A 20,917-nucleotide genomic window follows, 5' to 3' on the forward strand; every position below is an offset into this window, starting at 1 on the left:
TATTATAAACCGACTGAGTAATGGCTGGGAGTTCTGTTGTGTCTGACACGAAAGTGTCTGCCCTCGAAACCTCCTCAGCGTTGCCATTTGATCTTCGGGACTCCCCTCCAGAGTCCTGTCCTGACTTGCTTTACATAAAAACGGCAAGGTTTAGTCGAGGACAGAAAATGTTGAGAATTTAAACCGCACCCTTAACTACTCCTGTGGCTAACTACTAATTTCCTCTAAGTAGCCACCATTGCTAAGATGAAGCCTTTTCTTTTTTTTTTTTTCTTTTTTCAAAGCTTTCATGTATAAATGCAGCTCTGCGCCGCAGTATTTGCTCACTGGCGTGTGCATGTGTGTGTGTTTGATTGGCCAGTGTTCTTGCAGAGTAGCCAAGGCAATATCTTGGGAGCCGCTGATGTTTACTCGGCCCCTGAAAAGAGGTTGTTATCAGCCCCGGTCACGTTGCATTTTCTCATTCATATGCGGCGGGATACAGTTTCATGTCGACACACAAACACACGCACAAAGAGCCTCTTTCGAAGTCCCGCGCGCACGCCCGTGCCCTCCCCCAAGTTGTCCAGTAGAAGGGCACGTCTTTGTCAGCAGATGTCAGGACGCAGGTGTGTGTTCCCTGCGCCGCTCGCTCTATTCGTTTCATCCTCCTCCTCCCGAGGCTGCCCATTTGTCTGTGGCCCCGTTTCATTTCAGCCCACTCCGATCCCCCCCCTACCCCCATGAGGACGCCAGTGTGTCTGTTGTATTAAAGGGAGGGGAGCGGAAAGCACACACGCCCCCGCTCAATGCTGCTGTTGTGCACCGGCTCTACCTTTTTACATTAGATTAGTCGGAGCTGGGCCTAGAGGTCACCGTGAGGTCACCTGCAATAAGAACACACTTGTGTGTTTGCCAGTTTCTAGCAATACTTCAGCATGCACTTTGGCAATTTCACCATTTTGTGTTGAGTTCAACATGTTAAAGGGTTTTACCACTCTATACAATGCTCACGAGTTGGCTGATTCGCTTGTCAAGCGATTTGCATCTCCTGACTGCATTCATACGCCATTCAGATGAATTTATGTTGACAGCTGTGATAATGATCTCGCACTTGTGACTAGATTTTCCCAACATTGTGCTTGTTTATGGATATTGTGTATGTGTGCCCCAGTCTCTTTGAGTTTTAGGCTCAAGGCTTTCTTTTTTTCTATGCTTGGTTTACGCTTGGTTTTCGACGAAACTTCCAAAGATGACTGAAATGTTTTCGTTAGGGATGCACAATAATGCTATTTTCAACAGATACCGATAAACCATTAATTTAGAATTGCCGATGTCGATAACCGATAAGTAAGCCGATAATTGTTTGCAAAATTAACTTGAATACAAATATACTTTTGAGTCCTACTATAAGTCTAACAAATACATTGAAACATTGTATAAACTTTGCACAATGTTTCAATGTTTATAAAGCACCATAAGCTGACTTTTATGTATATGAACCACAACCACAACAGATTGACCAACGTGGCATGTCTATAATTATTGCTGGATTTCTTTATGTGGTTTATCTGCATGAAATCAAATTGCCGATAATTATCGGCAGATTTCTCTATTACCTGTTTTATCTGTTTGACATCAAATTGGTCGATAATTGCCGATAATTATCGGCCACCGATATTATCGTGCATCCCTAGTTTTCGTGGTTAGTTTTGATAGGTAGCACTTTTGAGATTAATAAGTTAGCATGTCACACGGCACAAGAAGGAATGCTCCTCTCAATTTTTAATTTATTTTATATTTGGAGGCCTTTGAGTGTTTTGCCTACAAAATATTTACTATTCAACTTTACTACTGTGTTAGTATGAGCCAACACGTATTCTGACTTGGCTATTCGTAACGGAGGGCCGTCATAAATCGAGGACTGCATGTAGCGACTCGCACACTGTGACCTGGTAAACTGGCACATCAGAGGCATGGCAATACAATTACAATTTACTTGCATGTGCTTTTCAGATGGCACTTATCTTACTTGGCTTGCCCAAAGTGTGCATTCATCCTACTTATGCAGTTTGTCCCATTAAGTTAATTAAATTTGAGGCGTTGACGGTGAGACCGAACCGGGAAAAGTAGCGTAAAAAAAAGCTAGCGTAAGTCATTAGCGTTGACTTTCATGCAGTGAGAGTTGCCATTTGAAAACTATAGTCTGAAAAATGTACAACGTAAGGCCCAGTTTTAGCAGCTTGTCATCCACTGGCAGGGACAGAATTTGGCATTACAAAAGCCGTTAAAAGTTGCAGGGATCTGTCGTAACAAGTATTGCGCTTTCAGCATATTTAAAATGCATTGCATCACCGGGAGAGACAAATGATCAAATTTACCACCTGTGCGCACCATACGCGCTCACAAAAAAACTTCCCAATTCTACTCAGAGATAGCACAGTAGTGTATCCAATTCATTTTGGCCCCCCAACCCCCCCTCAACGCCTCATTGCAGACGGTAATGGCTTCTGCAGAGTAACCGTTTAAAGAGCGCTGAGGGAGAATGATTGGTGGGACACGCGGCGTATTTATCAAGCCTGGCGATAGGAAGTTTGAGGCTTTCATGTACGGCGCTCGGTGGTGCTCGCCTTCAGCCCGATTGCTTTTCAGACGTAAATATAGGCAGCTCATTGAAAATGGCACCCACATACGAGTTGCAAAGACCTCAGTAATTGACGAAGCACGCCGAGAGCCGTGAAGTGTGTTGAATGAGAAGCATCTATGTTAAGAACAGGAGATGCGGGCCCCGACAGACATGAAGGCCTTCTCAGAACAGACACTGACAGTAAGTCTGAAAGTAGCCTCGGGATAATCATCCTTTTCCTACCCCCACCGCCATGCATGCATCCCCCCTCCAAGCTTCCGGCGCTCTACTTTTGCACCCGCTCAGGCTGCAACCTGACAACAAAAGCGGGGAGATAGTGTTTGTGTTTAGCAAGCAGGTCCGCGCTGGTTTAGGCTCCTCTTCGGGTTGGCATCCTCCATTCTCGTCTCATCTTCCCAACCTGGCTGCAGGGGCTTCGAAGGATGTTTTTTTTTTTTTTTTTTCAAAGCCGGTTTAGCCATTGCATTGGACAGGTTAAGTTTTGTCGACATGGCCAAGAGCTGCTTAGTCGCATCAACACGGAGCAATCCAAGGTTTGAATTTGGGTCAAAGGAAGCGGGTCTAATAGGGATGTACCACCAAATGATCCGGCTTCAATCTAATCTTTCTATACCCACTTTATATGTTTAGAAAGCCATTTTAGATATTTAGCCTCTTTGGTCTCTAATCCTAAATTCCTCTGCAATCTCAACATTGTCAGTTTTGACCAAGCCGTAACATTGCAGTGCACCCTTAAGCTTGTACGAAAATATCTAGTTTGTCACATTCCCCTTTGCTGTCAATTTTACGAATGCAGAAAGTTATTGAGGGAGGCTATTAAACAAAAAGTAAAAGCGGAATTTGGAATGAGTCCTTGCCAAGACAGTGGATGACAGGTCCAAGCGGAGTGACAGGCCGCTTGAAGTCCATTGTGCTTCCTGGACACAATTTTTGTCTGCGCCCCAATTGATTGGGGTACCTCTGGGAACTGATTGAGCCGAGGCTGCACAGCTTGCAACTTATCCCTGTCCTCCCCCTGTGGTTTTGTATCTATTTTGGTTGGGCTAATCAGAACAGAATACCTGCGCATGGTGTACATTTACACCACTGAAACCAACAAACATTTATTTATTTTTGTCAGACGTATAACATCAATGTTTGCCTAGTATACGCTTCCATATGAAATGTTGGTTATTTGTCCATCCAATAGCTCTTATTTTTTGGCAAGGCTTCTGTGGGGATGTTTTTGGATTGTTGCCTCATGTTCTTTCGCTCTAACTGGACTGATGCTTTTGTCTTCTGTTCACTTGGCAAATTATAGCGCAGTCAATGCTGGGAGAGTGGTTAGCACTGCTGCCTCACTGCAATAAGGTCGCCCTTTCGAATCCAATTTGAAGCACGGAACTTTGGGGACTGTGTGTGTAAAGTTTTCTGCTCTCTCTGTGCATGCAAAGTTTGTTTGTTTGTTTTTTCCGTTCAGGCTGTCTTAATTTTACATCTACTTCTTATGGAGGTGACGTAATCCAAATTTTTAAATGGCATCACAGTAAATAGTATGATAATTAGTAGGGGTGTGCTCAAAAAATCGATACGGCAATATATCGTTGCGGGCCTCATTACAATACACGTATTCATACGCAGGCATCAGAATTGTTATTGCTCGTTAAATAGGCAGCTAACGTTTGCCTTTGCAGCTTGCATTGCACCTAAAAAATAAAACCCAGTAGCGTCTTTGAAGTTAATTGCCTTCAATTAATCCAAAAATAGCTCACCAGTGATTGGACACTGTGTCTTGCTAAGAAAAATTAACGCAGAGGAAGAATATCAACATTTCTTTACTTATAAACTTAACATGGCAGTGTACCAATTTTCCTATATTTTGTTTAAAAAAAATAAAAAAATAAAATGTGTTACATGAAAAAAATGCTGATTTTATTTCCCCAAATATGTCAAATAAGCACATTTTAGAGCTTTAATTTTAATACTTTGATATTTTTGCTCATATCGGCTAATGCCTATTAATAAATTTTCCCGGTGTGTCTGTGAAAACTGCTCCCTGCTCTGCAGTGCGTACACATATAAACCAGGCATGCCGCTTGGTGGTAAACCAGAAGAGCTACTAACAAAAACACCCAGCATAATAAACATATCCTTTAGGTATACATATGACTGTTATTATAAAATGCAAGTAAATTAATGTAAAATATTGGGATTCGTATCGCCTTGGAGATCATGTTTTGGGATACATATGTACGTATCGTATCGTGAGGTTGTCGACAATACCCAACCCTGATAATTAGGCAGTCAATGTAAAATAATCAAAAAGCCCAAACTACTTCTTCTTGTTTGTTCATTGCACACAGTACAAAACCTTCAAACTTCATAAAACGAGAACACCATGTCCTCCAGTATGACCCAAGGCATGTTTAGTATGACCTGGACAAAGGCAGAACATGAACAATGGCTCAAGATTGTCCCCCTCAAGAAGTTTTGATTTCCTTGCTTGGGCTACTCTGAGGTTAGACAAACTTTTTTATTTTTTTATTTTTAAAGCTTTTTTTGGGCTATAACCACATGCAAAAAGGGATGACGTCAAACAAAATAAATGTTGACACCACCTATCCTTAACTCATTCACTCCCAGCCATTTTCACAGAAGCAGTCCCCGTTCATTCCCGGCTGTTTTCCTGGATTTTGACTTATTTTGCAAGGCCCACAGAATATTGTGTTCTATTGCTATAAAAGCATGGAACCTATCAAAAGAAAGATTAGTCTCTTCTTTCATCAGGGAAAAAAAAAGTGTTTCTATCTGTTTCTGTTTTGCAACAATTAGCATTAGAAGAGAGCTAAGTTTCACCAGTTTTCACAAATCTATTCAAAATTGTAAGTAATTGAGCTTTTTTTCCCTACGTGGCCCTGGTTGATCTCCTTTGCTGTGCTGCCACCTGCTGGCCATTTGTGTAATAACTACCATTTCTGCAACCGTTCTTTGCAGTTGAGAGGCTGCATCAAAGCCTTCTGTATGCTCTAGCATGAAAAAAACAAAAAACGTATAAATACGTCTTTGGGACACTTAGAACATTAAAAAAAAGTATTTACGCGTTATTGGGAGCAAATTAGTTAATTTCCAGTTGAAGCCCTGGAATTTGGTTCTGGGGTGCAACACGGTTGCCATCCAGTACTCTACTGGAATGGTTTAGATTGTTGCACATCATGTGAATCTTAATGGCTTTATAGTTGGAGGGAGTGTTGGCTCGTCCTCAATCCAACCAACTGTAGTCTATTTGTCATATATACTCTTACATGCATTAACTTTTCCATGCTGTCCGTCTATGCAGCCACCCGTGATGATAACCATATACGTTTCAATAATTTGTATTTCATCACTATTTAATGTGAGGTTCCCATGCATATGTAAAGCCCTCATTGTCGGCAGAGCGTCACGTTACCTCCGGTGACTGTACGACACGGCGGTCAGGAGTAGTTCACACCTTGCCAGCGGTGACGTGACGTGTTCCCTGACATTTCACCAACGCTATCGGGTTGCAGGACTCGGAAACACGAGTTCCCTCCCCTCCTCTCTGTCACTCTGTGCGGCGGCCGCTTTGCCAGGAACAGCGGCCTTTGTGGTATTCCTTACATAGGAAGCTGCCGCCGGTTGTTAAGCCTCCCATCCGGTACATTATACACCCAGACAATGTGCTACTTTATTGCAAAAGGACCATTTAACAGTTTCTTACTGAAAGCAATGCACTGAAATTCCAAACATGTTGTTGCAGTCTGTTGTTTTTTTTTTAATTCATGAAAACTAAAGCCTCACTTAAAGCCATAACTGCTTTGAAATTGAAATAAAGTGTTTTAATGACAAGGCACTGTTTTTCGGCACAGCATGTGTTGCAACTAATGGAGAGTAGTCCCAACAAAACAGCTATTCGTAGCATTTTCTCGTAAATAAATTTGCATTAACAAGGTCTTTGTTGGCATAGCCGGGGGGATCAGGGCTCCAGACTAACTTATTATTTATTATTATTATTATAATTATTATTATTATTATTATTATTATTATTATTATTATTATTATTATTAATTATTTTATTTTATGTTTTTTTTAAATTATTATTAATTTTTATTTATTTATCACACATATAAATTTGCATTAACAAGGTCTTTGTTGTCATAACCGGGGGGGATCAGGGCTCCAGACTAACTTATTATTTATTATTATTATTATAATTATTATTATTATTATTATTAATTATTTTATTTATTTATTTTATTATTATAATTTTTTATTTATTTATCACACACATAAATTTGCATTAACAAGGTCTTTGTTGTCATAACCGGGGGGGATCAGGGCTCCAGACTAACTTATTATTTATTATTATTATTATTATTAATTATTTTATTGTATTTATTTATTTTATTATTATTAATTTTTATTTATTTATCACACAAATAAATTTGCATTAACAAGGTCTTCGTTGTCATAACCGGGGGGATCAGGGCTCCAGACTAACAACTTATTATTATTATTATTATTATTATTATTATTATTAATTAATTATTTTATTATTTTTTTTTTATTATATTATTAATTTTTATTTATTTATCACACAAATAAATTTGCATTAACAAGGTCTTCGTTGTCATAACCGGGGGGATCAGGGCTTCAGACTAACGTATTATTATTATTATTATTATTATTAATTATTTTATTTTATGTTTTTTTAATTATTAATTTTTATTTATTTATCACACAGGAATCACAAATTGAATTGTAAATATTCACATTTCCATTTATTTTCACTACAGTAATGATAAACAACGATATGTCTGCCAGCAACAAAATACTAAAACATTCAAATAAAATAAAAATCAGCAAATTTATTGGTCACATGTGCTAGGTGAAAAATTTTAAGAAATAATTTTCACTCTCTCAGAAGCCTTTCCATAGATTTCTACAGACTGGATTTTATGATTCTGCACCTGACGCATGCTTACCAGCGTTTTTTCAGCCAGTTATATCGCAATGAAATTGTGGGGGACGCCACACCCTTCTGGCGGTTTTTCCCTGTAATTATTTATCATGCTCGCCCTGCAATAGACTGTGACGTCTTGTTAGCCTGCCCAAGCTGCATTAACGCACTTAAGCATCATCACGCAGCGGTTGAAATCAGCACACGATGACTACCTAAACCTTCGGCTGCCGCAAATAATTTATCAGTTTTCTGGAATCGCAGGCAACAGATATCAGCTCGTTGCTTTCGGGCTTCAACGCAAGCTGGCTCTTTTTCTATTAGATTTAATCCGCTGTAGCCAGCGCTGGCTCTGTTTCATGCACTCCTTTTGGCAGATTTTCAAATCTTGTGCTTATACCACCGTATCAAATGTTACCCAAGGCTGCACGGCAACTTTGTGTTTGATGTGTGGGATTATTCCCTTTCTCTCTTTGTAAGAGGAAAAAGCAGTTTATATTGCAATTTAAACAAGTGCTTACCGACAATGGAAAAAGTTAGCATGTTGGACAACTTTGCTTCTCTGTTTGCAAGGTCTCCCCGCACAGTTGACTTCTTTTTACTTTTATATTCTGCCTTTTAACTCAAATTTGTTCTGTCGTCTGACGTTTGTCATTCCCAGAGCTTTCCCTCAGACGAAGGCTGGCCTTTCGCCAAGTACCTCGGGGCGTGCGGACGCGTGGTGGCCGTCAATTACGTGGGCGAAGAGCTGTGGAGCTACTACAACGCGGCCTGGGAGAAGCGCGTGGACCTGGCGCGGCAGCTGATGGACATCGCCGAGCAGCTGACCAACAACGACTTTGAGTTCGCCCTCTACCTGCTCGACGTCAGCTTCGACAACTTTGCGGTCGGCCCCCGCGACGGAAAGGTCATCGTCGTCGACGCCGAGAACGTTCTCGTGGCCGACAAGCGACTGATCAAGCAGAGTGAGTTTCTTCGTGAACAACTACTATTTTTTGTTGTTCTGGCATTTCTTGCTATGAGCATGCTTGTTATATATTAAATTCTGTAGAGTAAATTTGACTCTATTTAGACTCAATTAGACTCAGATTTACAGTAATATTTACACTTGGAAGAGAGTTCAAATAAAGAATCCGGGGGGTTGAGTCTTTTGAGGAACGAACTCACGACCTTCAGCTTGGGAGACGGCCAATATACTCCCTGAGCCACACTATATCGCTCGTCAGTTGTAATTTCCGTAATTCCAAGAGACCAAAAACAATTTTTTGGTCTCCCCTTAACTCATTCACTCCCAGCCATTTTCACAGAAGCAATCCCGTTCGCTCCCGGCTGTTTTACTGGATTTTGACTGATTTTGCAAGGCCCACAGAATATTGTGTTCAATTGCAAAAAAAAGCATTAAAGTCTCTTCTTTCATCAGGAACAAAAAGTATGTTTCTATCTGTTTCCGTTTTGCAGCAATTAGCATTAGAACTAAGTTTCATCAGTTTTCACAAATCTATTCCAAATTGTAAGTAATTTAGCTTTTTTCTAGATGGCCCTGGTTGATGTCCTTTGCTCTGCTGCCACCTGCTGGCCGTTTATGTAATAACTACCATTTCTGCAACCGTTCTTTGCAGTTGAGAGGCTGCATCAAAGCCTTCTGTATGTTCTAGCATAAAAAACAAACAAAAAAACGTATAAATACGTCTTTGGGACACTTAAAACATAAAAAAAAACGTATTTACACGTTATTGGGAGCAAATGAGTTAAATATAAGGAAAGGTGTTAGTGTGGCAGTCTCCCAAGCTGAAGGTCGTGAGTTCGTTCCTCAACCCTTGAGTGACTTTTATTTTTTTTTCTTTTCAATTCTTTATTTTACTTTTACTTTAATAATAATAAACTAATACTTTATTTATTTATTTATTTATTTTTTTATTCCAAGTGTAAATATTACTCTAAAACGGTGTCTACTTGGTCCCACTCTAAATATAGTCAAATTTAGTCCAAATACAGATAAATTTACAGACAATGTATTTGATGCTAACATAGTGAAACCCAGTGAACGTTAACTAAAACTAATCGTAGTCAACTGTGCTTCTGGGCTTTAAAGGGAAAGTCAACCGTAAACATTTCTATACAATAATACGTTATATGTGACCTCAGTAGTCTAAACATGACATTCTGATTACTATTACATTTGTGGAATATGAGTTATGCAGCAACATCAAGCTGTTTTTTTTAATCAATATCAGAAGGCGACCATTTTGCTACTTGCTGTCAACTGAAGATGACATCACAGTTGCTCAGGCAGCGACCAATCACAGCTCACCTGTTTTCTGAAGCTGAGCTCTGATTGGTTGTTAGCCGAGACCGAAGCAACTGTGATGTCATTTTCACGCGACAGTGACACACGCCTTCTGATAATGATTAAAACGCCCTGATTTTGCTGCTGAGCTCACATTTCACTAACATTACCAGAAGACTGGATTTAGACTAGTCGGGCTGCATGGAAAATGTTATTGTACATATATTTTTTTTAATTTCCCCTTTAAAAAAATAAAAAAAATAAATAAAAATCCTCCCCAAAACGCTCATCAATCAAACACAGACCAAAGCTTGCGTGTCATGTACAACACTGCACTCTACTGTGTTTGCGACTTAAGTGTAGATTTGAAGGCTGAAGCTGTTCAGGAAAGTCTCCTGGGAGGGGCAGTTGCTTCATCCAAACCTCTTCTAAGAATATCCTCATCCACCATGCGGTTCTTCTGCCCTCAACATGCTCATCCCCATCAAAGCAAAGATGGTCCCGATAACGAGCTGTCCCCCCCCCACCTTCTTGAAATAAACCTCATAACGAGGACAGAGCTATACATCACACGTGCTGCATGACAGATCCGTACCCCTTGGTCTCTCTTCCTGGGGCTGCTTCACAGAAAAGGGAGGACCACCCAGTCACTTCTTTTTGATTTGTCCCTTTCTCCAGAAATCCTATTAAAGTGATGGACTGTTGTGTCGCTAGATGCTCAGGCTGCACCATCGCTCCCTGTGACAGATATGAAGTGTTGTTGGCGTTTTGTGTATGTGTTAGAGACAGCGTGTGGATTTGTATTATATACATTGGTTCTAATGATCAAGCATCATTGACCCGTTGCGAGTGTATTTGTTACCTTTTTATAGCCGATAGTAGAAAGCTCCCCATGTTATCCCGCGATGTCTTTCACTCTCCTTAAAACACAATCCTGCCGGTTGACACTGTCTGGCAGACACTGAGAGCTTGACAACTCAAGCTGCTTACCCGGGCCAGCGCGTCAAGAATGTTTATGGGGCCTCCATTGTGTCGGTTCGCCCGGATCGGTTCGCGGCGCGCGCCAAGTGTCGCCGCTCAGCATGGAGGAAGCGCGAGCGACAGCGGCAGTAATCAGTATTACAAGGTCACGCGCGTGCCAGGAGCTCGTAGGACATTCGCGCTAACCGACCCACAAGCAAACAGTCCGATGTCCAACAATTAGTGCTAAGTGTCATGATTGAATGGGTTAAAATGCCAACCTGAGACATTCAGTCAGATTTTTCAAAACTTTATCTGTTGGTCAGCATGATTCTCATTATGGAATATGAAAAAGTTTCAGTGAACAAGAGCACATCTCAGAAAAAAAAAAAAAAAAGACAGGCATGACCCAGCATCTGAGATTGAATTTGCTAAAAAGGAGGAACTGTCTCTGTGTGGTTCAGGAGGAACAGCTTCTTCCTTCAATACCGAGTGTTTGAACTGAAGCTGCTTGACTTTCCCTCACGCTGACGCTTGACTGCGGGGAGTTTAGTTTTCACCTCATCGACCTGAAGCGCTCAGATCGAACAGTGGCTTCTGTTGAGTTCTTGTTTAAAACTCATTAATATGAGATTAGAATTCAAGACGCTTTTTTTTTTTTTTTTACAGACAGACTAGGAGACAATGACTATAAATAAAACATTGACAGTGAGCAAAATTTGTGGTATCTCTTGACATGATCTTGAGTAAAGACCTAGATCCAATCCGACCAATGACATGGGGACATGACTGGATATAGCAGGTAGAATTTACTTTTATATACGATTCTGTGCATAATGCCGGGTTTCATTCACGTGGGAGGACAATAGGACATTGTTAGAGAAAAAGAAACCGGTATGCTTTGTTTACGTTTTTATATCCCTCCCCCGTAAAGAGGTTTCCGGTTGCTTTTAGGAATAATGACTACCACTGCTGATGGTATGGAGGGGTATTACTTCTCGCGCATGCGCCGAGGTACGTAATAGTCGTGGTCGGTGCGGTGCGTATTTACGTGATTTTACTACGCGACGTGCCGACGTCACATTTGGCCGACGTCGGATTGGTGTATCTAGGCCAGGGGTGTCAACCTCATATTATAGCTCAGGGGCCGCATAGAGGAAAGTATATTACTTAGTGGGCCGGATCGGTAAAATAATCGTATATAACTTTTGCCGCCAATTGCACGCAGATTTTCGCTATTTGTGGGCTATCCCTAAATTATGGAGCTAAACTGTAATCATACTGTTCCAAAATATAACATGAATGCAAATATAACGTGGTAACACCTTGCCTGTATGTGTTCTGGATGTGTTAAAGCTACCCGTTTTGCATATATATTGTTCCCAGAATGCATTGTGTGGCGCAGTTAACGCATTCACTCGCCGCTATTTTCACTGAAGCAACCCCCTTCACTCCCGGCTGTTTTCCTGGATTTTGACTGAATTTTGCAAGGCCCATAGAATATTGTGTTCTATTGTTAGAAAAACATGGAATCTACCAAAAGAAAGATTAGCGTCTCTTCATTCATCAGGAAAAAAAATATATATATTTCTATCTGTTTCCGTTTTGCAGCAGTTAGCATTAGAATCTACCTAAGTTTTATCACGAGTCACAAATCTGTTTAAAACTGTGAGGGGAAACAGCTTGTTGCAACAGAGCCCTGGTTGATCTCTCTTACTCTGCTGCCACCTGCTGGCTGTTTTTGTAATAACTACCATTGCTTCAACAGTTCTCTTAAGTCCAGAGGCTGCATCAAAGCCTTCTGTATGCGCTATCATAAAAACAAACAAAACCAAAAAAAAACAACAACGTATAAATATGTCTTTGGAACACTTATTTAAAATAGAACGTATTTATACGTTTTTGGGTGCAAATGAGTTAATGTTATAAGGATGTCAATCCTTGTCAAAACTATTGTTACCAGTAATTAATTTGTGTTGTATTTAACATGTTTATGTCGGTCTATGATTTAAACAAGTAAATAAATAAATAAACTGTAACTTTAAGTTATGTGTAAAATAATGACATCCAGGACAATTCCCCGTGCAAGTTGCATTGCTCATTTGAGGACTGCTTGTGAAATTATAAATTTTAATGTTAATGTTTTGATTGTGGCCAGTTGATTAATTGGTCCGACATTAAAAATAATAATAATTTTTTTACTTATTCCCAGGACCATGTAAGTACAAATGTTCCCCATGCTGTAAATGTCAAGGGTGCCCAAACACAACCTTGTTTTTCAGGTTGTCATCCCACTGACAAGACGTACCCGTAGAGGCACAATGAAGGATGTACTTTTTTCACGAGAGGGTCCTCGGGAAATAACGGAGACGCCGTGACCTACCATGCACATACCTCATGTTCTCCCGTCGTTTTCGACTGGAAATGATTTTCTCCACTTTTGGAACGGCACGTTTCGTCACACTCTGGGCCCGCAGTATAAGCCGAACAAAAGAAAATGATGAGCTTCTTTTTCTGTTCTGAACCCTCTCCTTGCCCCATCCCATTTTTTCTTTTTCTTTTTTTTGCTTAGCTCAGCATCATCCTTGAGAAGAACCTCTTTGTCGTATTTTTTTTTTTTTTTATATAGTCTGTCCCACTACTGTGTTGGTGTGGCCAAGAGGAATGGTACCTTCTCTTGATGCCGCCTGTCAATCAGTGAAGACGAGCAGCGCAGAAACATTAATTGCTGTCACCTCATCTCCAAGTGTGTGCATGCGAGGAGATCTATCTTAATCAACCTCATTGATTGATGTTGATGCGCCCCTCCTATTTTGGAGGGGTCGGGGTGCTGTCATTTCCTCGCAGGGCAGCACTTGATGGTTTGATTGAGGAGTGCATTAACACCGATACCCCGATTTTGTTTTGCATTCTCTGGTGGGTGCCCTCACCCACGCACCACCCCCTCCCCCCACCTAAATTCTGACCTTCCCCCTCCTCATCATTCCCACTTATTTTCTTGGCTCGCTCCTCCCACACAGAATTCTCTCAACTCTTCAGAGGAAAGTGGTCAGAAATAAGCTGCAGAAGGAATTTTTATTTCCTTGATAAATCTTGAAAGTGGCGCATTTGTGCCAAATGAAAAGGTTAGATTAGTTTTTTGGCCGCGTGGGATGAAATATATTTTCCCGTTTGTCTCTTTGGAGTCCGGAACACTTGCACCTTGGCCCTATTTTATTTTTTTTTTCATCCTCGATTTTGATAGATGCTTTCGAGTTGAACAGTTAATTGCATTTGTGTACAGCAGTCCTCTGAGTTCGAAAGAAAAAATGTAATTAAGTTACAAACTGTGCTGAAGAAATTTGACTGCGATGAAGTTTCTGAGCAGGTTACATTTGCATCAAATTTGAATTAAATTTGGGCTTGACATCACGTTGCGCCTTCAAACTCCTTTTACATAAAGAATATTTTGTTCACATACATACATTTTGTTAAAAAAAACAAATCTTGCACCAATATTATTGAAACTTGATTTGGCATTAACATAAATATTAATGTGACAAAAAATTACCTGATATCTATCTATAAATAAACAAAAACCATGGCAAAGCACAAATCATTAAAAGCATTGGAGTCATGGATGACCCACATTGAAATTTAAATTCTTTATATTTTTATTAATTCAAAATATTTGGCAGGGGAAGATATTCAATCAAAAAATATTAAATAAACTTGATCAAATTAAATTAAAAAATAGACAACAGTTCAGCTATTAAAAATGAGATTAGGCTGCTGAGATTTGTGGCCTTGTTTAAAATTTAAACAAGGCATGTGAAAGTAGCACACTTTTTTTCCTTGTCTAATTTATTGTTTGGACAGTTCATATTCATAATAGTGCCAGTACAAAAGAAACTGCACAATGTTGTAGAGAGTCATTTGTGTGAAACATAGTCCCAAGTTAATGTTTTTATACCCAGTTAGTATATAGTATAGCCGCATCTATGACATTTCACATTACTATATGTGAGCCTTGAAATTGTAGACATTTGTTGCTTAATTCTCTTTACAGTGAACCTTCTTCAACTGGGAGTGACAAATAGCTTGAAGCCAGCATTTGAAGAACTGCTCGCACCGTCAAACTGCACCCAGTTACTCTTAAAAAATACGGGTACTAAAAACTTTAACTGGCAGTGACAAGCAGCTTGAAGCAAGCGTTGAAGAACTGCTCGTTATCTGTCAAACTGCGCCCAGCTACTCATAAAAATGCCAGTTCTGAAAAAAATGTGTAGTACCTTTTTCGGTGGCAAAATATTGCATTTTTTTGTTTTGTTTTTGAATTACTTCTACATTGTGCAACCCTGCTATATACACATAAGATTTGAAGGTGAATCAGTTTGTGAACGTGGGATTGTTCGAGCTGGATTGCTACCAAATCTCAGATCAGATCCAGATGAAGTTGCTTTGACATAGCGGCTTCTGGAAGTGTGCTAATTTGTATCCAACCAGGATAAGATTAGGCTGTTGCGTAAGCATCTGATCATGTTACATAGCTGCCAAAGATGTAACCTGGATAAGATCCATGCTAAACATGCTTTAACATCACATAACAGCTTCAGATTCAACGTTTTTAAATTGGATATCTGGCTGTTAAATGGGAATGTACAATTTATATCAGAATCTGATCTTTATTTGTCAGTCATTGTATGATTATTACACATGACTAATTCTTTCCAAGCAGGATTAGTTTTGAGATTTTTTAACAGTAAATTTAAACAGTATTGCATTCACTTGGAAAAAAACAAAACAAAAAGTGTTTTTCGATTTTTTTTTTCTTAACAAGGAGCTTTGTTTTTTGTGTATTTTTACATTTTCTCTTTTATGATTTTTTTTACTGTCTTGCTGAATATTTTTTTTCTTGTAATAACAAATATTCTGAAAAACAAGAAAAAAAAATATTCTGGAAAAATTGCTCAGAAAAAAAAGAGAAATGGGGAAAAATTATTTAAAAAAATAAATAAATATGAAAAATTATTTAAAAAAATAAAATAAATAAATATATATTGGTGGATACATTTCCGCATACAATACGCTTCTGTAGAAACTCAACTGTTAGCTTACTAGAATCATGCTGATCGATTGAGTTGCATTTACTTTCATGCTCCATAAACCGATAAACCTAGCTTACATTAATGCTACACAGTAAAAAAGGCATAAAACATTATTAATTACTGTACATGCTTTAACTGAGCCAGTAAGTCATATGGTGTGTTGCAGGTATGCGGGAACGTGTCCGCCATTAGCGAGAGTTCAGAAATTAAATAAATAAGTAAATACTCCGAAAAACAAAAGCCGGTGCTCTGTTTTTCTGAATATTTGTTTTCCTGTTTTTTTTTCCCCCTGTTTTTCTGAATAATTTTTCCCTCCTGTTTTACTATGACAGAAAAAAAAAATAAGTAAAACAAATTTTTTGGGGGGGAAACTGAAAATGAAAACAAACTAAAAAAAAAAAAAAAAAGACATTCTACCTACCCAATATAAATATCACACAAGGTATGAAAAATAGTTGGCAGGATGCTGAACACAAACAATCCAAATACTGATAATCTGTTTGATGGAATTAAATCAGGATCATGTTGTCATAGCAACACGTCTTTGTCACCCTCCCCTGCAGACAAGCCCGAGAATTACGACGTGTGGTACGAGAGCCGCTTCGAGGAGTGCGACCGGGAAGCCTGCCTGTCGTTCTCCAAGGACTCGCTGTGCTCCCGCGTCACCGTGGACCACAACTACTACGCCGTGTGCCAGAACCTGCTGTCGCGCTACGCCACCTGGCGGGGCACTACCGGGGGCCTCCTCCACGATCCGCCCGCCCACATCGCCAAAGACGGCCAGCTGGAGGCCCTATTGGACGAGTGCACCAAGCCCAAGAAGCGCTACGGCCGCTTCCAGGCGGCCAAGGAACTGCGCGAGTACCTCACGCGGCTGTCGGCCGCCTCCTCGCCCGCCAGGTAATTGACGGAGTTGGCGTCAGCCCGACGCGCCGACGGACTGGATCCCCGGGCCCCTGATAAGCTCCAAACGTGAGATCCTTGATGTCATTAGCTCGCCTTTGCACAGGAGCGGGAAGGCGATAGGAAGACCCTTCGGTTTTGTCGACTTGACTGACTGACTGACTTTGCTGCTGCCCCAGAAGAGTCGTCGGCCACTAACGAGGATAGGAATCAGGAGCAAGCTTCTCGGATGGTTGCGCCATCTTAAAAGGAAGGGGGCGGGCTCCGAGCGGCACTTTTGCTTGCAGGCTAATGCAACATGTGCGACCAAGCAGCGCTGACCCCCCCCCCAATCACCACCACGCCAACACACGCATCCCCCGTCTTGCCGCCTCATTTCATCATCTCGTTTCATGACAACATTGAATCGAACACCTATGAACGTTTGCCTGCGGGCTCTATCCTTTTTTTATCCCCCACTTTTCTTTCATGGCTAGATTTAAATGGATGGGTGCATTTACATTTTTACTGCACCACTGATTTTGATTATTTTTTTTTTCCTTCGTAGCATGCTGCAGGGAATGCAGAGGTAGCGTGAATCTCCTGTTGTCAGGTGGAACTGAGGATGCAGCTGGGATGAGTCTGAATATTCTGCTGCTCCAATCAATCGCATCGTTCGCAGGTTCAGTCATCGTGGAAATCATCTTTTTTTTGCTGCCCTTTAATAGGAACAAGTGAGAATAACAGATACCCACATAGGAAATGAGATAACTGCAAAGTCTGGTGGCTATAAAGCCGATGTACCAAAGAGGCTGAAGGTAAATAGAGAACAGGGCAAAATCTTTAAATGTATTCACTCGCTGCATCTCTACCATCTGAAACTCATCAACGTTTAACAGTGGCTCATTTTTAGGTTACATTTCCGCAAATAGTGGCCGTCCCTCTATTGGATATCGGTGTCATCCTCTTGGAACTATTAATACCTCAGTCCGTAAACTGTATTGAACCCATTTAAACCCGGCTGCTAACCAAAACAGCAGCACCTCCTGAGATAGACTCAAGTAGGGATTCGTGTTGTAAACAAATGTCCTGTGCCGTTTTCTCGTATGAGGAGATGGCTTTTGGAAAACTTGTCAACTTTAAATTGCAGCTACTCAAGAATTTAAACACCTGTAAAATGAAAACATCTCAAATGCATTACTGGGCACCGTTTTAGCCACGCCCTAAATGCAAAACGAACGTGTAACATATTTTTAGAAACAAAAATCTGAATTTGCTGTACAGGGTCTTGAACCTCAGAGTGAGTTTGAATGGGCTGTTTGCACAGCTCGACTACTTCCTGAACTTAACACCACTCCTTTGTTTCCTGTCTTTCATGATTGGACAAACTGATTAAGCCAGGTGTGTCTGGCCATTGTCATCATGGTTACTCAGGTAAGGCACACCTGGATTAATCAACTTGTCCACTCATGAAAGACAGGAAATGGAGTGGTATTGAGTTCAGGAAGTAGTGGATTTGTACAAAGAGGCCATTCTGTTGCTAATCAAAACAGCAGCACTTGTTATTGAGTAACCGCTCACATTTTTGGATCGCCCAGCTGGTCCCAGTTCTTCTTTCTATTTCTGTATTTTTCCAAAAGAATTTTTCCATGTTTGTTTCTCTACCTTCACTTGAGCATAGACTCCTCCCCCATCCAAGGAAATAAGTGGCACTATTTGCGGAATGTCTGTAAGCTTTCTTGTTTTGCCATCTTCACTCACACCGTTTGAATTTTTGACACCTCGCCCTTCACTGTAAGGAAAAATGTCTCGGAAGGAATACTTTGTACACATTGTCGCCCGGTACACCTCGTTTCTCATCCCTCTCGATGTCGTGACTGAAACGTGCCCAGCGGAGTGTCGCGTAGCACGGTCAACACCCGTCGACTTTCTAGACGACGTCACCCGTGACCGTTTTGGAAAAGCAATACGACTGGTGAAAAGACAAGAATAGTTTGGCTCCTGGCTTTTTGAACATGCCTCTTTGTTGTGTCCGATCCATTTCCCTTCGTTCTGGAGAAGTGACTTTCCCCGCCCCCCTCGAGGAGTTTGTACGTGCGTGACTAACTGTCCACTTTTGTACTGTCCATTTCCTTTGGAGTATTATTATATCAGCGTTGTCTGATTGTTCCTGTGCCTTTCATTCAAAAGTTGTACTTGCAACTTTTAGTGGGTTTAATTATTGGAATAAAAGAAGATATATATCTATATATAGAAATATACACTTGTGTTTGCACTCTTCTTGATTCTGTCTTGAGTGTTATTTTATTATTTCCACATTCCAGGAGGAACATTTTGGCGGCACTTCACACTAAAATTGGATCCACTGGGTACGATCTTGGCCGGTTTCCTTCCTTCCTCCTCCTCCTGTTTTGATCTTTCACATCTTTGGGCTCCTTTTGGCCGCGATCCGCTTGTTGTCTACGCTCACGTCCCTCTTTAAACCAGACAGCGTGAAGCGTTTTAATAGCGACTCAGAATTCCTTTGAATGTTTTTTTTATTCTCAGGGCAAACCTGAAGGGTATATAGTGGATATAGAAAGTCTACACACCCTAGTTTAAAAAAAAAAAAAAAAAAAAAAAAAAAAAAGATGAACAATTTCAAACTTTTTGCACCACTATTGTGACTTATAAATTACTGTAAGCTTAAAATATTTATGAGAAAGTTAAAAAAGGGGGGAATAAATGTAGTTGCACAAGTGTGCACACCCTATTATAACTGGGGATGTATCTTGTATTCATAAGTAAATTTATACTCAATTATTAACCCAAAATAAAGTTCTGTTGTTCTAGTCGGCTTTTCCTGACTACTTCTTGCTTTCTAGGCCTGAAGATTTTGTAGTAACTGACTCACATTTGGAACTGTTTGTAATTCCTTCTACCATCTTATCTAAAGCCCCACTTCGAGCTGGTGGGGGAAACATACCCAAACCTTGGTTTCATCATTCAGACCACAACATACTTTTCCTAATCTATTTGAATTCCCTCGGAAGTGGAGTGCGTTGTGTACGGTTAGAAATAGCAGCCAGTGTTGTCATAAAACCTTCAGGCATCTGCTCGAAGGCAAAAAAGTCAGGGAAAGCCTACTAAAACATCTGAACTTAATTTCGGGTTGATTGGTGGCAGGTGTGTCTCGAGTCTGATTCCCATTAATATGACTGAATATAATTTAATTATGAGAACAGCAACATCCCCAGTTATAAGAGGGTGTGTACACTTGTGCAACCACATTCTGCTGTTTTATTTATTTATTTATTTTTTTACTTCCCCTCCCAAAGATTAAAAAGTACAGGTCACAATGGTGAAAACATTTTCTCACAAAAACCTGGCACTTGATCAGGGGTGTGTAGACTTTTTAAAACCACCGTATCAGCCATTGTGTTAAGTGTCTGGTCTTTTGCTGTTTCAAAGCATTTCTCAAACTCGGACAGAAAATGATACTCGCCCCTCTTTCCCTTCCTGTAATTTCCTCTCTTGGACACACCCTTCGGTTTGCGGGCTTTGCATGATGTCACACCCTGTGTGGCGAGCGCGGTTCCAACACAAAAAAACAAAAAAACAAAAACTCCCTTAAGTCTAGAATGCGCCGCCTGGCCTGATGAATGGCTCCAGGGTCGGCTGGCTGGATGTAGGAAAACACCACAGACTCGCACCCCCGCCGCTGCCCTTGAGGTTTAAATAAACATGAGGCCATTTTGAGCGGCGGCCACGGTAGTTCTAAACATTAAAACTCAGGAGGCGAGAATGCTTGGAAAGGCGAAAAAAAAAAAAAAAAAAAAGTAATTTGAGACCAAAAGTTTGCTGAGTGTGTGGAAAGCAAATAGAGCTGCTTAAATGTCCCCTTTGAGACACTTTTAGCTGCGGGTTTGCTCTTAGTTTAGTATATATTAGCACTAGGGGTGGGACAACATGTTGATATATAATCGTTACCCTCACACTGGGCATCTAAGCCAACATTTGCACACCATGTTCTTATTAAGGGGCGACTGATTTAAAAAGAAAGTCGAGTCCAGAAATGTTCTTTACAATGGTTTCTATGAACAAACAGTAATCTGATTAATGTTCAGTTTGTGCAATAT

The 20,917-nt window shown here is 40.5% G+C and overlaps 1 protein-coding gene across 2 annotated transcripts in view; it reads left to right on the forward strand.

Moving 5' to 3' along the window:
• Positions 1-19,060, forward strand: part of dipk2ab (divergent protein kinase domain 2Ab) — a 34,546-nt gene extending 15,486 nt beyond the window's left edge. For both annotated transcript variants that reach the window (XM_077509289.1, XM_077509290.1), the window contains exons 3-4: positions 8,245-8,548; positions 16,481-19,060. In XM_077509289.1, coding sequence (XP_077365415.1) covers positions 8,245-8,548; positions 16,481-16,821 — 645 coding nt within the window. In that variant the 3' untranslated portion in view covers positions 16,822-19,060. The remainder of the gene's footprint in view (positions 1-8,244; positions 8,549-16,480) is intronic.
• Positions 19,061-20,917: the final 1,857 nt, after the last annotated feature.

Source organism: Festucalex cinctus, chromosome 20 (genome assembly GCF_051991245.1).
Source record: "Festucalex cinctus isolate MCC-2025b chromosome 20, RoL_Fcin_1.0, whole genome shotgun sequence".
NCBI lineage: Eukaryota > Metazoa > Chordata > Actinopteri > Syngnathiformes > Syngnathidae > Festucalex > Festucalex cinctus.